General features: G+C 39.7%; 1 protein-coding gene across 1 annotated transcript in view; it reads right to left on the minus strand.

The window, feature by feature from the left end:
* LOC134207235 (homeobox protein B-H1-like) overlaps positions 1-2,907 on the minus strand; it is a 205,513-nt gene extending 202,606 nt beyond the window's left edge. The window contains exon 1 of the mRNA XM_062682958.1: positions 2,375-2,907. Within this exon, the coding sequence (XP_062538942.1) occupies positions 2,375-2,588 (214 nt within the window). The 5' untranslated portion in view covers positions 2,589-2,907. The remainder of the gene's footprint in view (positions 1-2,374) is intronic.
* Positions 2,908-17,185: the final 14,278 nt, after the last annotated feature.

Raw genomic sequence — 17,185 nt, forward strand, 5'->3', positions numbered from 1 at the left:
ATGACCGGTCTATACATTTCCTCCCTTCCTACCTGAGCGTTCATGTCACCGATGACGATTTTGACGTCCCGCAGTGGGCATCCATCGTATGTCTGCTCCAGCTGCGCATAGAACGCTTCTTTCTCGTCGTCGGATCTCCCTTCGTGTGGCAGTGCACGTTGATGATGCTATAGTTGAAGAAACGGCCTTTAATTCTCAGCTTGCACATCCTTTCGTTGATTGGCTGCTACCCAATCACGCGTTGGCTCATCTTTCCCAGCACTATGAGGCCGGTTCCCAGCTCGTTGGTGGTGCCACAGCTTTGGTAGAAGGTAGCCGCTCGATGCCCGCTTTTCCACACTTTCTGTCCTGTCCAGCAGATTTCCTGCAGCGCTACGACATCGAAGTTGCGGGATGTAATTCATCGTAGATTATCCTGTCGCAACCTGCGAAGCCTAGCGACTTGCAGTTCCATGTTCCAAGCTTCCAATCGTTATCCTTTATTTGTCGCCTAGGTCGTTGCCGATTGTATCGAGTCGTATTATCTTCTATGTCGTTCGTAATAGCTGTTTTTAAAGGCGGCTTATTGGGCCTGCGCAAACCTCCTGTCTCGTCGGAGGGCCGTCGTGTCAGGGCTGTTTAGCGTCCCACCTAACACCAGGACTTGGGCTTGTGCGCTTTGAGCGGCACACGGTCGCTTTGGCGGAGTCTACTTGCGGATTCATGCAGCTTTTTATAGAGGTTCAACAGGGCCCACTGTCAAACCCCACCACATCCTAGGCAGGCGCCACAACTCGCAGATGGCCTGGAGAGGGATCGTCAAGCCCTTGGACATAGTGCCTGCCGCCCCCTGCGGCCCATTGATATAGGATTTTTTTTTTCATCGTTTCGGTGTATTCGGGAGTCTGTCAAGTTCATATCACTATGATGTTGAATCACGATTTGTTTATCGTGAATAGTGTCATTATCAGTGTCAGCAAATGTACTTCGATGTTATCGCCCCGAATTATGATAATAGCAAATTTGTATTTAATCATAGCTCCGTAATAAGAATACTTTTATTTTTCAAAATAAGTTAGGTCTTAGCGAAATTGAACTGAAATTTTGCTGAATTACAACCTCCAGAAAATACGTTGACCATCAACAATTGATTTAGTTCAGAAAATCATTCGAATTCTTTTCAAAAACGCAGACAGTTTCTGTTCAGAACCTTCAAACGGATTCTGTTCAGAATCTCAAACAGAATTCTAAACGGACTCTTCGAAATTTCAAACGAATTCCGAAAAGATTCTGTTGCGTATCTCAACCGGAGTTCTGTTCAGAATCACAAACAAGTTCTGTTTAAAATTCCGAAAGGATTATTTTCAAATCTTGAACGGCTTGTGTTTAGAATCCCAAACGAATTATGTTTCGAATTCCAGACGGATTCTGTTTAGAATCTCGAACGAATTTTGCTCAGAATCGTATGATAATTTAAGAGAAATCGCTTAGAATATTTTCTGCCAACTTTGCCGAAAAAATGCTATGGCGAAAAAACAATTTCTCGTGTCTAATCCGCTACTGAAAAACGGTACTATTTGACTTTCAATTACGGCAATAAAATCTGTAGAATAAAATGTCTTTATAAAAATAAATATGAAAAATATTCACAGGAAGATTTCGTTCAAATATAAAATATTCTGTTATATGCGACATGAACTGAAAAACCAATGTTGTTTATATACGGCGGCCCGCTTCAACAGCTCAAAACTGCTGTGCGGCCCTTGATAGTAAGCATGCTGGGAGCCACTGGACTAGATTTACTTTTGGATATTTTGGGTACTGACAAACTAAAATATTCTATTGAGGCATCAAATAAACCAAAGATGCAGCAACTCGGGTAAGGAATCATATTTTTTGTCGATTACATATTTGTTCAGACTCACAAGTGCAGTTCCGTAATAATTCAGAACTTTATTAGCAACATGCGCCATAAAACCCTTTGCACATAGCCTTTAACAACGGAAAGCATCTAATCAATGTCGGAAACAAGAAAATTCCAAAGCATATCTGTATTCGCAAAATTATTGCAACCCGCCCAACACAGTCTTGTCATCACCATGTGCTAATGATCGCCATCATGACAACTCTAGCAAAAACTTGTTTCCGACTTGCGATCTATTTATCATACCTCTCCTCCTTAACAGATCGTAACACGAATCGAATAACCAATCCCCTCGGGGTAATTGATTACATTTCGGAACTTCGCCTCTTCAATTAACGCATGCGTGTAATGACGAAAGAAAGCTTGTTAAGAGCCCCGATCGGACTGTAATTTATGTATCGCCAAGCAGCTCGTGTTTGCAAATTAGACCTCCCGACGACGAAACCCTCCTTCGGCGCTTCTCGGACTTACCCAATCTCCTGTGGTCCATGGGTTGTACCGCCTCAACGTTGCCTCTGTTGCTTCTGTGGTACTGCGATACGATGCTGGCCTGCAAAGAAGGCGACGATGGCGACGACGACGTCGATAGGGGCGCCACTATTTTGCGCAACCAATGACCGCCGCCGCTCTGATGATCACCTCCTCCATCTCCACCGTCGAATCCCCCTCCGGTTAAAACATTCATCGCAGACGCAAGATTTTTCCGTTTTCTTTCAAAACGGTGCACTGAAACTCTCACTATCACTCTTCTACACTAAGGTAGCGACTAATTATCACACTTTGGTGGCGTACGGCCGATCACGCCTTACACAACTTTTCTTTATTACTGATGATTAACTTCTTTCGCGATCAATTGATTGGGTATCGGCACTTTTTTAACTAGAGATCACTTTTAATCAACTCACTATCACGTTAATTAGAGCTTGCCTGATTGGAATGGCGATTTCTATGCTGATCGCTTCTGAGAAATTGAAACTGTGTTGAAATCCTTATCCGCGTAAAGCGATCATTTCGGAACCACAATCGAAAATTACTCACATGACACATATGAGCATTTCTCACCACCGAACGAAATCAGTTTAAGACCCCCGAAAGCTCAACCGTAGAAAAGTCCACGCGGCGGCAATTGCGAAACCAAGAAAAAACTGTCCGCGATCGAGTTCATCCGGGACAATCGAACAACAACGCACCACACACCGGAATGGGGCCGTATCGAGGCCGAAATTGGACGAACCAGAAGGCAGCAGCAGCAGCGCAAGCACCTCAGAAACAATAAAAACAATACCCGTGAGCACGTCCGCGAAACTGACCGGTGGAGCAGTTGGTAGGCTGGGAGCGGAATCGATCGAGATCGAGATCAAGATCGGGTTGATGCAGAAGATTAACCTCGCGCGGCCCTGGCCCCAGCCACAGCGCCGTTCATGTATTTGAATATAATTATTAATTGAAATATTAATAGTTTTTACGCCGCTCAATCGAAACATACCCACGCTCACACAGACATGCATGCCAGCGGATGGTGCTTTACATAAATTCGATCTAATCTTGTTCGGAAGTCGAGTGGGAATATGCTCGAACATCTAATATGGGGGGTGGTGTGAGGAAAGCCCCTCCGTTTTTTCTTCCTTCCTGTTTTCCGGTTTCAATTTGCACCGCGGCGTATCGAAAAAATAATCAAGTATTACTCCATCACACACAATATCCATTGATCGATCAATTTGTGGGCGTCGTTATTGATCGGTTGCTGTTTATTTGTTCATTTTTTGGAGATGCTCGAACATTCAAAGATACTGGATTTTTAGTTTTTAAGTTGATGTTCTATTCGACAACTGTCAGTTATTAGATAGTATTAAGTCTTTGTGGTACTCGAGTTTTGATACGCGAGTTTAGAAATCAATCTAAAATGCAACCCGAAGTAACAAAATTAATTTTATGGTGCACTTGAAGCACACTTCTAGACTTGTGCCTTAAAACCTATATAAACCAATTGTTCTACAATCTTGCTTCAAGAAAGTCCTAAACTCATTATACGACAAAAGAGGCCCACGCTAGAGAAGATGTTCAAGACCATTTTAAGGTTCGCCTAAAACTAGTTAGTTTCATCAAAGTGAGCTTATGATGGCGTGTAAGACCAGCATAAAATTCTGTTAGGATTAGTAAGGATTTTGACAGTATCGGTTTTCGCCGACCAGATTCGATCTGATGTTGATACTTCTTGATGTTGAACTTCGTATTTACAAAATTGAGCAGTATCTTATAATAATGATAATTATGATGTATGTGTTGAAAATTTTAAACGACACTGCATTTTAGTCGTATAGTTCCGATAGTCATGGGTGTTTTATAGTTTTCAGAAAATCTGCTAATTAAACGCAGCAACCCATCTAGTTTTATATGGCACGACTACTTTGTCGATTATTTTCTGTGTGAAAGTTAATATTTTAGACTCTCAAAAGAAAAAAGGGTTTTGCTCTGGTTTTCTTCAACAAATGTAACAATATTCTGTCTTAGCTCTCAAATCTTCGAAAGGTCTCATTTCAAGACAAAATTTTCAAAACGACTTATCTGCTTTTGTAAACAAAGATTCAAACGACGATTCGACGAATCTGATAGCTCTCCCACGCAAACCAACACCATCAACAGGTAGCGGAATCCTTCCCATACCTATTGATGGTGTTGGTTTGCGTGGGTGAGCTATCAGATTCGTCAAATCGTCGTTTGAATCTTTGTTTGCAAAAGCAGATAAGTCGTTTTGCAAATTTTGTCTTGATTTACTTATGGCGCACACTGATGTATCTCTCCGGTCATATGAAAATGGTTACCCTCAAGAAGTTTGATGCAATCGATAATTCGCCAAAATTCCATAGTTTTATCGAAAACCACCATATGATCCAGTGAAAATCACTGTCTCTCAATCAAAGCTTGTTGGATTTACGCAGGGGTTTGATAAATTTAATTAGATTCGTAAATTCGACAAAGCTTATTTGGGCTTGAATAAAACTAAGATGTTTTATAGAAGAGTGTTTGGTGCTTTCATTATAACGTGTTGTTTACACAGTTATCGAAATCAAGTAATGAAAAGAGTTAACCGGCAAATATTTACTAAGTGAGAGACATATGTTGGAGAACTCGGATTAAAATGCGCCAGTCAAGCCCGCAGTCCACTGTTTATCATATTGACAAATATTTGTCAAGTTGATCCGGACATCTATCAGACTGATTAGAAATCGACATGGATTTCAGGCTGACTCGACAAATATTTGTCATCATGACAAACAGTGTACTGAGGGCTTCAGCTAATATGCGCCAAGGTAATTTCTGAGTTAATAGACTGATATTAGTTACAAAATTGATGGCAGCTGACGTCTAAACATTTTGTCAGATCAATAAATTGAAAATAGTTCAGCCAAAAAGCCAATTGCCTATTTTCCGGGTATTAGACCCGACTTGAGCATGAGCATGAGCATGAGCATGATGACCGTACACTTCGTAGTTGCTATTCCGTGATTGATCAGAGCAATCGTACACACTTAATTTATTTTGCCGAGGCCGGCAAAATAAATAACCGAGAATCCAACAGCCGACAGTTCGGTAGAAATCTCGGCAAAAGATCAAATTGCCGACTGGTCGTAAAATGTACGTAACCGTGCAGCTGTCAAAATTTACTGAGTCGTTCGGTAGTGCGGTGCCGAATGACTCGGTATAGTGTTTTACCGAGATTCAGTAATATAATGTTTTTGATATCCATATTTACAATGACATAAAAAATAAAAACAATAACCAATATGAATTTACTTATAGGCATTTATTGGGTCTTATTTTATTATAAAACTATCAATCAATGTTGTATTGATTGTCTTGCTGGAGGTCACTTTTTTGTCTGTTTTATTTTATTCACAACATGGGAAGACAAAGAATACAACACAAATGGGTATAATATCGTAGCACGTGAAGATCTGAGGACTTGAGAGAGAACCGATTAAATCGATTTTTACAAATCCGGCTAACCGCGCGAATTGGTCGAAGTTTTTAGAGCATTCCGCGGTACAGATGGACAAATCTTTTGGATCTTTATACCCCTCCATTTTTCCGGCAGATCAGGCACACAGGCAAAAATTCCTCGATCTTTTGATTTTTACGGCGTTTAAAACTACAGCAAGTTTGTTTCTCCACTATGCATATCAAATGGAATTAATTCTTGAATTGAAACTGAAACGAAAAAAACATATACATTAATATTTCGAATCAAAAAAACAGTAAAATTAAATTGGATTACTTACACGAATAGGTAATATTAAATTGCAACAATGAAAACTTGTGTCCGTTTATTTTTCTATCAAACACGCGTGTGTTTTTTTATTTTTGACACAAGGGATTTGCCGAGATTCGGATCAATTCAGATTACCGATGACTGTGGCAAACTTGTTTGCCGGAATTCAGTAATCAAGTTGAAGGTCTTATTTTCCACCGAAATTTCAGTAAAAATATGCTTTACCGACCACGTTCGTCATTTTATATTACCGAGAATAATTCTGGCGATTAAGTGTGAAATTGCACAAGGAACCAGTGGATTGGGCATGGGATTTACTTCCCAATCTCAATGTGCACAGGGCGAGATGATCAATAACGGTCCTGGCCACGTCCTTACGGTCTATCGAGGAGGGGAAGGAATATTAATTTGATAATCGTTGCTTCTAGAGACCGACTATACCTCAGCATATCTACGTTTGTCACAGGAAGGATTTTTGTTAGTAAGGATGGGTAGGGAAAACAGTTACATAGGTCTGAATTCACTTTGGTATGTGATACGATCAATGCAACTCCACACATATATAAACACTATCTAATACAATATACCCCCGCTGGTCCGATAAATGTATGGCCGGACTATCGAGGTTCCTCTCGTTAATCCGACCGTCAAATCTATACAAAAAAACCAAAACAAAATCACAGCAAAAATCTGAAAACTGACAGTATAATGTGTTCAAACAAGTGTTGATACTTTTTAATCCGGAAAATTCCGAATCAGCGAGATCCGGACTAACGAGTCGTCGGATTAGCGAGGTCCGGACAAACGGGGGGATACTGTATGTACATAGCACACACGCCTATCAATGAATAAGAAATCCTAACATTAATGCCTTTTTTGATAAATAATAACAATGATAACAAAAAATGTCTGCTTGCTTTTCGAGGACTCCGACGGGCTATGTTATTTTGGTGCTACTATAAAACCGTAAATTTGCGTCATTGCATTTCTATCAGTAACTCACTCATACATCAGTCCTCGATTTCTAGTATACAAGCCATTATATATTCATCAGTACATAGGAAAAAAAATCTCTGGCATGCTACGGGCTGGATTTTTTAGTTCAATTTTGGTAGTCATTCTTGGCGTCATAGAATTTATTCGGCTTACTATTCAAAGGTAAATTTTCAAGTTCTCCAAGACTATACATTGCTTTTAAGATGGAGCAGATTGTGGATGGAAGTGGAAATCGTTTCTGGTTAATGAAGATTCCTGGAGATGGGGATTGCCTTTTCGGCTCAATCGTTCATCAGGTTTATGGAATATCCCCCAAGCATCATCTATTCAAGTCGTACAGTCAGCAGGCACGTTTAGCTGCTGTTGCGGAGATTCGGAATAATCTACCGTATTACTACGATCAGCTAGCTTTCCATGCTGCAGACGAGTTTGTGGAGTATTGCCCTATCGACGATAAAGTGGACATGTTTCTAAACAAGCTGGAGATTAGCGGATTCTGGGGAGGTGAAGAGTCAATTTCAGCCCTCGCTACTGTTTACCAAGTGATAATTATTGTTCATCAAGAGGGCTCTAAACTCGAGTTCCGACCTGCATATTCCGAAGTAGTTGACCTTCCCCGCCATAATATTTACTATCGAGGTTTCGCTTTGCAAGAAAACAGCCGTCCGGATTGCCTTATAGAATCAGCAAAGACTCATTATGACAGTGTGATGTGTATTCGGGAAGCAGGATCCCGGTTGGACACTGGTGGAGGTACAATTCAAGAGATACCGAGCTTCAGCTATCCAGTACAGGTATTTTTCCTTCTTTTTATCAATTTTCAACTTGATTTCACATTCAAACCATAAAACGGGGACATCTCGTACCAACCGTTCCGTTCATATTGTTAAGTGATATATAATGAATCGTTGGGAGTAACTTCGCTAAAAGGATTACTGTACACTCCTTGGGTCCTCGAAATCATGGGATGGGACACAGTTTTAGTCTAGTGCCCTGGCTTATACACTAATGGATATAAGTATTCATATGCTTATTATGAAAACATGAGGAATACTTATGTTCATCAGTGTACATATAAGCCTAGGTTCAAGCGCCATTTCTCGCCCTCTGAAACGAAAGAAAGAACACAAGCGAAAATCGAGCAATACAATGAATGTAATCCGCGAGTACGGCTTCGCACTGCCGGCGCCCCCATGAGTCGCAGTTGAGCGCTGATAGTTACTATCAACTCCCCCAAAGCTAACATGTTGTGCATCCTCGAGTACGGCTTCGCATTGCCGGCACCCATATGGGTCTTGATTCTGCATTGAAAGTATTCTATTGTTCACCTAAAATCGCATTCCAACATCCCCTGAAAACATATTTTATTTTGGGATACTTGAGTCATACAGCCCTGCCGTCCTGTTTAGTCACGCTTAGTCGACAACTAAGAAGCTTTCCCTAAAGCAAAAATTTGTTTTGGTCTATTTTAGCTCATTAAAACTCAGAGTCGCCTATATAGGTCTCAGTATGATAGTTACTATCAACTGTGTGTACAAAAAATAGTAAACCAATCGGTTTTAACGGTAACGCCTTTGTTTATGAAAACCTTTGAAACCTGCAAAAGTCTACTGACTCATAGTAACATTTTGCAGTATCCCGACTTCGATAAGCCATTCGTTTTAACTACGGATGCGAGCAATTTCGCCCTAGGAGCGGTGCTATCGCAGGGACCTATCGGAGCGGATAGACCCATAGCTTACGCCTCGAGAACATTGACCAAGTCCGAAGAGAATTATTCGGCCATTGAAAAGGAATTGTTGGCCATTGTATGGGCAACTCGATACTTCCGCCTGTATCTCTTTGGTAAGAAGTTCACACTCTATACTGACCACCAGCCTTTAACATATGCCCTAAATTTAAAAACCCCAAACACAAAACTCGTAAAATGGAGACTTCAGTTATCCGAATACGATTTTGAAATAAAACACCGGCCAGGGAGACAAAACGTAGTGGCAGATGCTTTGTCTAGAATACCTGAAATAAATGTAAACGAAGAATCAAGTTCAATTCATTCGGCAGATACTGACGTGTCAGAATTCATTGAATGCACCGAACGTCCCATTAACTTCTTTCGCAATCAGATTATTTTGAAAATCGGCGCTGAAGATTCTGAAACCTACGAGGAAATCTTTCCGAGAGTTCATAGACGAATCATTACCAAACTAAATTTTGGAGTTCCATTAATGATTCGAATCTTCCGGGAATGCATGGACCCATCAAAACAAAATTGCATACTTTGCCCCGAAAGCTTGATTCCAACTATCCAAATTGTCTATAAAAATTACTTTAGTAGACATAAAATCTTCAAGATCAAGATATCGCAGAAAATGTTAACAGATGTAACTAATATTCAAGAGCAAGATTCGCTCATAGAACAAACCCATGAAACCTCACATCGAGGCATCAAAGAAAATTACGCCGAAATGATTAGACGTTATTATTTCCCTAACCTTAAGACTAAGATTAGGAAATTTATTATCTTATGCCAAATTTGCAATAAGGCCAAGTACGAGAGGAAACCGTATAAGATAAAACATGGCGAAACTCCCATCCCTAAAAAACCATTGGATATCATCCATATCGATGTTTTCATTTCGCAACCCTACTTATTTTTGTCGGTAGTCGACAAATTAACTTGATTTGGAGGCCTCATCCCCATAAAATCTAGAGCTATTCCGGATATCAGAAAAGCTATACTGAAATACTTTGCCTTGTATGGAACTCCTCAGCTAATAGTTTCAGATAACGAACCGGCTATAAAGTCCATTGAACTAAGAGGCATACTCGCAGATTTGAACGTCCAACAATATTTTACTCCCGTTGATCGTAGTGAAACCAATGGCATCGTAGAACGCTTCCATTCTACAATAGCCGAAATATTTAAATGTAATAAACATAGGTACCCGAATGTCACTGTCAAAGAAATGTTCCTTATTTCCTGTACTCTTTACAACAATAGCATACATTCAGCTACCAACATGAAACCACGAGAGATATTCTACGGGATAAAGACGACGAAGAAAGGCCATTGGATCGTGAGAGAATGTTAGAAGCTCGGAATAAAATCTATGACGAAGCTGTGCACCAAATCTCACAAATCCAACGTAACCAAAATGCTCAAAGAAACCAAATTCGAGAAAACCCCCACCTCTGGATGTAGGTCAACTGGCGTTCACCAAACGACACGGAGTAAAAAACAAGATACAGGATAACTTCACCCCGTCGTAGTCGCCGAGGACGGGCAACAGACGTTCCTTGATGAAAATCAAAGGAAGTTACATAAAGAAGCCCTTCGTCGAATCAGAGAATAGGAATACTTCAAGTGAAAGGCTAACTATATACAATACTGTAAGAATATTCCTTTACGCAGAACGTACTGCTTGGACATATCCCAGCACTTGCTCAACTTTTCCAAGCTTAATTACAAATCGCAATAACTCCTAAACCAGATAGTCGACCTGCTAGCACTAATCCAATTAAACCCTATCACTATACAAATTCCATTCTAAATAATCCATCTTTGCTTTAAGCTATCGTACTAAACCAGAATAAATTTAGTTATTTTCACTAATAAAAGTTTTCTAATTTTAGGACAACATTATGACGGCTACCACGCTCATCATTTTCGCCGTGATCATCTCTTCATCTACAGCAAGATCCTCCCTAGCATCCAAATAACCGATCTCCAACGAAATCCTGGTTTATTAACACTAGACATTGGGAAAACCTTTGTAAAAATTGGGAAGCATCAACTTTACCACACCATTGACTTGACCCGATACGAACCAATTCCTGCAAAGCTCGAAATTATCCTTCAAGGAATCAAAAGTTTTGAAAATTATACAGATATAACCAAAATGCTTGAGTCAAAATTTAGCAATACTCAAACTCTGTTTCACAACCTAATGCCAAGACATAGAAACAGACTAGGATTGTTCAATTTTCTCGGTTCTACTCTAAAATTTTAGGCAATCTGGACGATAATGATCTAATAAAAATTTCGGAGAATATCAGAAAGTTAGAGTCCAATAACGAAATTTTGATAAACGAAAATAACGAACAAGTCCAAATCAATAGCCAACTTCAAGATAGGATGAATAGAATTATCAGACAGTTAGAAAAGGACCATGATCAAATCAAACGAAGTCTAATAGATTCACGAACTAGTTCAGGTGTAGCGAAAAATTTGATAATTCTACAAGACATTCTAAAACCAATATTTTAATTGATAATGTAAATGATCACTTTAGAACCATTATTGAAATAGTACAGCTAGCCAAATTAAGAGTTATTCCCAAAGCTATTTTTACTCCTTATGTATTCAAAATTATAATACAACAATTTGAAACCCAAAAGCTTAACGTAGAAACCGTAGATCAAATGTACGAATTCCTTGAAATAAGCAGCTTCCATAATGAAACTAAGATTATTTTTGTAATTGAAATTCCCTCGCTCGAAACTCTTGCCTATAAAACTCTCTTACTAGAACCTTTGATAATTAAAGATAGGACGCTGAAGGTACCGGCAACCATAGCAATCATCAACGATTTCAATCTCTACTTCATCAACAAACCCTGCCAGGAAATAGGACGCAACCACATCTGTAGCTTGGAAAACCTTCAAAACTCGACAAACGATGGCTGTTTCTCAATGCTTCTCAACGGAAAACCAGCAAACTGCTCATTTAAGGAAGTAAGCCAAGTATCGGTGGTAAAACCATTAACCCCAAATCATTTGGTCGTCAAGCAAATCAAAAACCAAGAGATCATTACTTCTTGTGGAATACATAACAGAACTCTAACTGGCACATTTGTAATAGAATACCATAACTGTACTATCTATATCGATGGGTTGGAATTCACCAACAAAGAACGGTATAAAACAGGTCAGTTATCAATCGTTCCACTGGACGGTTTGGACATCCAAATTAAAGACCTAGAGCCTGAGATGAGTTTCGAAAATCCACATCAACAATAGACATCATCTGGAATCTCTAAGACAAACCACGAATTCTGTCGTACTAACGTCAATGTCTTTATCAGGCGTCAGCCTGCTTGCCATTATAATCGCCATTTTATTTTATATGAGCAGAAAAATTTTCCATGAGAAGCAACGTGCCAAACCAACCGGAAACGAGGACGTTTCGGACTTCAAGGAGGGCCAGTTACGGACGTAAATGCAACCAGAGTCAAGTTGCTGGAACGGCAACTGTTAGCGTCCAACTCTAAGCTAGCCACATTGGACCGGACGTAACTGGAGACCAACACCTTGCACATTCCGCCCCGGTGTTATTGGAGCCGCGACCGACGCCCATGATTGATGGTTCTTGCCAGTATCAGCATAAAGTATTCCCCAGCTAGGTTCCATAATAATTAGTTAACAATAAAATTCATTCGTATTTCTTCACTCGAGCAGACAGGTCGATTGTTTAGTTTTTTTTAAAAACGTATCTCGAACGACCAAAAACATAAGTCATGTACTGTCACAAAATCTTAGACCCCCTCCCCCTAAAACCTGTGACATCATTTTTGAACGACCCCAAAACGCTTATTAGACCGGTAGTTCTCTACGGACACAAGACCTGGACGATGCTCGTGGGGGACCAACGCGCACTGGGAGTTTTCGAAAGCGCTGCGTACCATCTATGGTGGGGTGCAGATGGCGGACGGTACGTGGAGGAGGCGAATGAACCACGAGTTGCATCAGCTGTTGGGAAAATCATCCAACGTTCACTTCGCGAAAATCGGACGACTGCGGTGGGCCGGGAACGTAGCCAGAATGTCGGACAGTAATCCGGTAAAAATGGTTCTCGACAACGATCCGACGGGCAAAAGAAGGCGAGGTGCGCAGCGGACAAGGTGGATCGATCAGATGGAGGACGATTTGCGGACCCTCCACATATTGCGTGGTTGGCGACGTGCAGCCATGGACCGAGCTGAATGGAGAAGACTCTTATGTGCAGCACAGGCCTCTCCGGCCTTGGTCTGTGCGAATTGAATTGAATTGAGTTTTTTTTTTGAAAAAAATATTTTAAAAGAATGTGGAAAACCGCTTGTTTATAGGCACAGTTAAATATAAATAATTTTCAGTAATTTATTACAAAATCTGAGTGAAACTCGACTGAAACGTAAATAACAAACCTTGATCATGAAGTCCGTGCCATTTTTTCGATTAGATGCTTTTAAGCTTATGATCGTAGGAAGCATGTCCTATCAGCAAAATATAAAAGTCATTGCAGTGAAAAACATGGATCTCAGGGGCCTCATTGCGCATCTCCTTTCAACAGCTCGTTCGGATGAAAATTTGCATGGTTTGCTCGTTTCGATTCGAGGTGTGCAGCGCCACCCCTGTATAGTCTACCCTCAATCTCATCCGAGATCCGTCCTTGCGAATGCTGAGGAAGGGGAAGGACGGTTAGTTGGACACCTACTTAAGAAAGATGCAGAGAACTCTACGACCTCTCATAGGTGCCACCGCCACGGGAGGTTTTGGGATTATGTGGAAGGTTATAACAGTAGGAATCGTTTTGGTAGAAACACAGAAATAACTTAGATAGAAATACAAAGTAGGAAATGGACGAGCCTGGAAACTCTCTGCTTATAAAGCAGAAGCGGTAGCCACTAGACCACCGAGCTCGTTTAACATATCAGTCATTATATGGTCTAAAAATCTTCATGAATAACCGATAATATTTCAATAGAATGATTTTATTCCACAATTGAGTATTTCTTTTCAAAATTAACGATGCTGGGCGATATGCACCACCCGAAAATGTTAATCAAAATATTCCAAAATGTTTACTTAAATTGTCACACTCTTCTGCAACAGATTAGTGTTAGTTAGTTGTATTAAACAAAGCTTTTGACTACGTTTTTTGCGCCTTACAAATGTTTATTGGCATCAGCCGCTTAAGATTTTAGGACACAATTTGGGTTATAAACCGAGAAAACGTGATGGCGCATTTTATACATATTTCCTCTACTGCATTCAGCCTTCGTTCGTTATAATAACTATTGTTTCAGTTTTAATTTACTATGAACAACTTTCTAATCAAAAGATCATTTTGATCTTGAGGTTTTAAACCCCTTATTATAAACCGTGAGATTGATTACCTGCTTAAAAGAAATAGAATAGATTTTCAAAACGAAAAGGTCTGAGTCATTTTCGTCTTGAAGTTCTTTTTATTTGTCGATATTTTTGACAATGAAACACGAAACTTCAGTCAAAAATGTCCATGTCAACCTTATTCAACATAACAGAATATAAGTGGTTCCAGAATTGTAAGTATTCATAGATTTGGCATGTTTCCATCATTACACAGCTCAACAAGATTTTGTCCCTAATACCAAATAATGTGTCCCTAATAGATTTTTGCTCGCTGAATCCGAATCTGACCTCAGATCAGCTCTAACACGTCGAGATTTTGAGATATACCTTAATAAATGTCGTAAAATCAATGATTTTGAGCATTTTGGAACAGCCATCGTCAACCCTATAAAAAGAATTACTAGTCAATCAAGGTCCAAAATGGATCACAAACATCTAATCTTTCGAAATGTGGTGCATTTTGAACAAGTTAAACATAATAAGTGTGATTTATCTACAATTTTAGTAAGTGAAAGTTATTTAAAAATATGTTTTATGCAAGCCTTTTTCGAAGACTTGTGTACAAGCCTGGTAATTATCTGTGAACGGTTTTGAGAGGAAAGTAAAAATAATTCAATATAATAGTTTTTCCAAGCAAAAAAATAATATGTTTTCATTGAAGTAAGTTCTATTGAATGTAAATATGATATTGTATTTCCTCTGGCGCGATAAATTCTCAATAATTGCTCAATTGATATGGTTTTTTATACTGTCAATTGAAGCTCCTTTATTATGTTCATTCGAATAAAGCAAGTACAAGAACTGTACGCAGTTCTATATAATTTGATTATTCCTGCTATTTATGATCATTCCAAAATTTGGGCGGAAAACTATCATTTAGCAAAATCAATCAACGAATCGATAGGTTGCATTCGATCGTTCTTGTGTATGATTGCATACAAGCTGAAGCGACGTTGACGGCTACGCAACAGAAACCGGAAAACGTCAACAACCTACTCGTGCGTGGGGGACTTTTTATTTGATTCGCTTTGAAAATGATGAGTGGATGTTGTAATAATCCCAATGCAATTTCTTTTAAACAATTTTTTTTTTCAACTCAGTGAAACGGGAAAAAGTTCACTAGTTTTATCAAGCTTTGTTGTGTGCTAGTAATGCGCCAGAAAAAAAAAACCTGGGCTCCGCTCCACTCGTGCGCTGTTCAACATGTTACAGTTACCCGAGTTACCCGAGCATATGGTTGGATGATCCGTCAATTCTGCACTCTGATATTTCTCTAATTTAACAAAACAACGGCATGAATGAGAAAATTTACGCTGAAGTTATAAAATGTTTAAGTTTAAACTTATTTTCCGAGTGCTGGAATGTATTTTATTAGTCAATGTGGCTTGAATGTTGTGGTAGGGGATCTAGTAGAGGATTTGAATTTGTTCAAATTGCAATCCGATCTGTTTCCTTGTTGATTAAAAGAAAGGGACTTTCTGGATCATCATGTTCGCACTATATTCTAGCACAACACAATTGCAACATGATAACAGATTACGTGTGGTTATTGGAAGTTGATCGATCGAAAAAAAAAACAACCAGAAATCGAGCAGAATAACATTTTAGGACGAGGAGAAATGTTGAGCATAAAATGAAAAAAAAAGATATTTTATTGAAAATCGAATGAAACATATATTTACAAACTGACTAGTATTTCTATACTTCATTCAACATTTTCATATCCCAGTTCCTCTGACCGCATGTTGTTGAATTTTTGGTGGCTTCGAACTGGTGGTGATGGCGTTTGCATGCAAGTTTTGAAACGGACTTGCATGGAATATTTTTAAATTAAATTCACTGAACTTAAATTCAAGTAAAACCGAATAGAAAACAATTGTAACGTGCAAATCTGATGAAAATTCATTGGATCAGATGTGCTTATACCGTTTCGGGTATTGATTGACCTAAAATTATGTTTATATACTTCATGAAAGTCCTTCGAAAAATGCCAATTTCTTCAATTTAGCGATATTAATCTAGCTATATCTCAACATTTGGACGTGTTAGAGCATATCTGAGGACAGATTCGGATTCAGCGGGCCAAAATCTACTGAAGACACATCAATTGGTTCTGAGGACCCGCAAAAGGTTAAATTTTGTTCCCCTGTGTTATATTTAGCAATCATCGTTTATTTTCCATGGATTTCAGCTTTCAGTCCCATAAAATATCGCTCACAAAGCGTTTATCTGCGAAATGTGTTCCTCCATAACTGTTCACCTGGATAAGTCAGGATGAGACGCGCATTTATCGCCCATCCCGGCAGTAATCCACAAATTAAGATTAAAGCCCATCAAGGACCCATGTCCATTTCGCTTATCCGGCCCAGACTCGGACTACAATCAAGATGTTTCCGTGGGCGACTACTGGCCACTGCTCTCACTACGCAGATGACCTGTTGTGACACCAGAAACAATCAATCATACACAAACCGATGCTAATCCGTGAAAAGGTGCCTCCCGTTTCTGGGGCTTTCGTTGTGCGTCGGTTGGTTGGTCCGAGGAAAATCGGCTTCCCATCATCGTATCGCATGTTAATGTTGCCTCTTTATGGATCATCATCATCTGACTCGGCTCTGCTGCTGGAAGCACCCTCCACATCTCGAGATCATAAATGCCAAACCAGTAGTAGTGGTAAGTGTCATCCGAATGATTGATTAGGTGCTAATGGAGTGCAGTCCGGCACCATTCCCCGCCCGCTGCTCTCGGATGGGGTGGTTGAGCAGCATCTGTATTTATGGCTATCGGAGAACAGTCCAACAGCAGTCGAGCTCGCACCCATCTATGTATATGCCGCCAAACTATATGACAGACCATCGGCAATGGAA

Source organism: Armigeres subalbatus, chromosome 1, assembly GCF_024139115.2.
Source record: "Armigeres subalbatus isolate Guangzhou_Male chromosome 1, GZ_Asu_2, whole genome shotgun sequence".
Lineage (NCBI taxonomy): Eukaryota > Metazoa > Arthropoda > Insecta > Diptera > Culicidae > Armigeres > Armigeres subalbatus.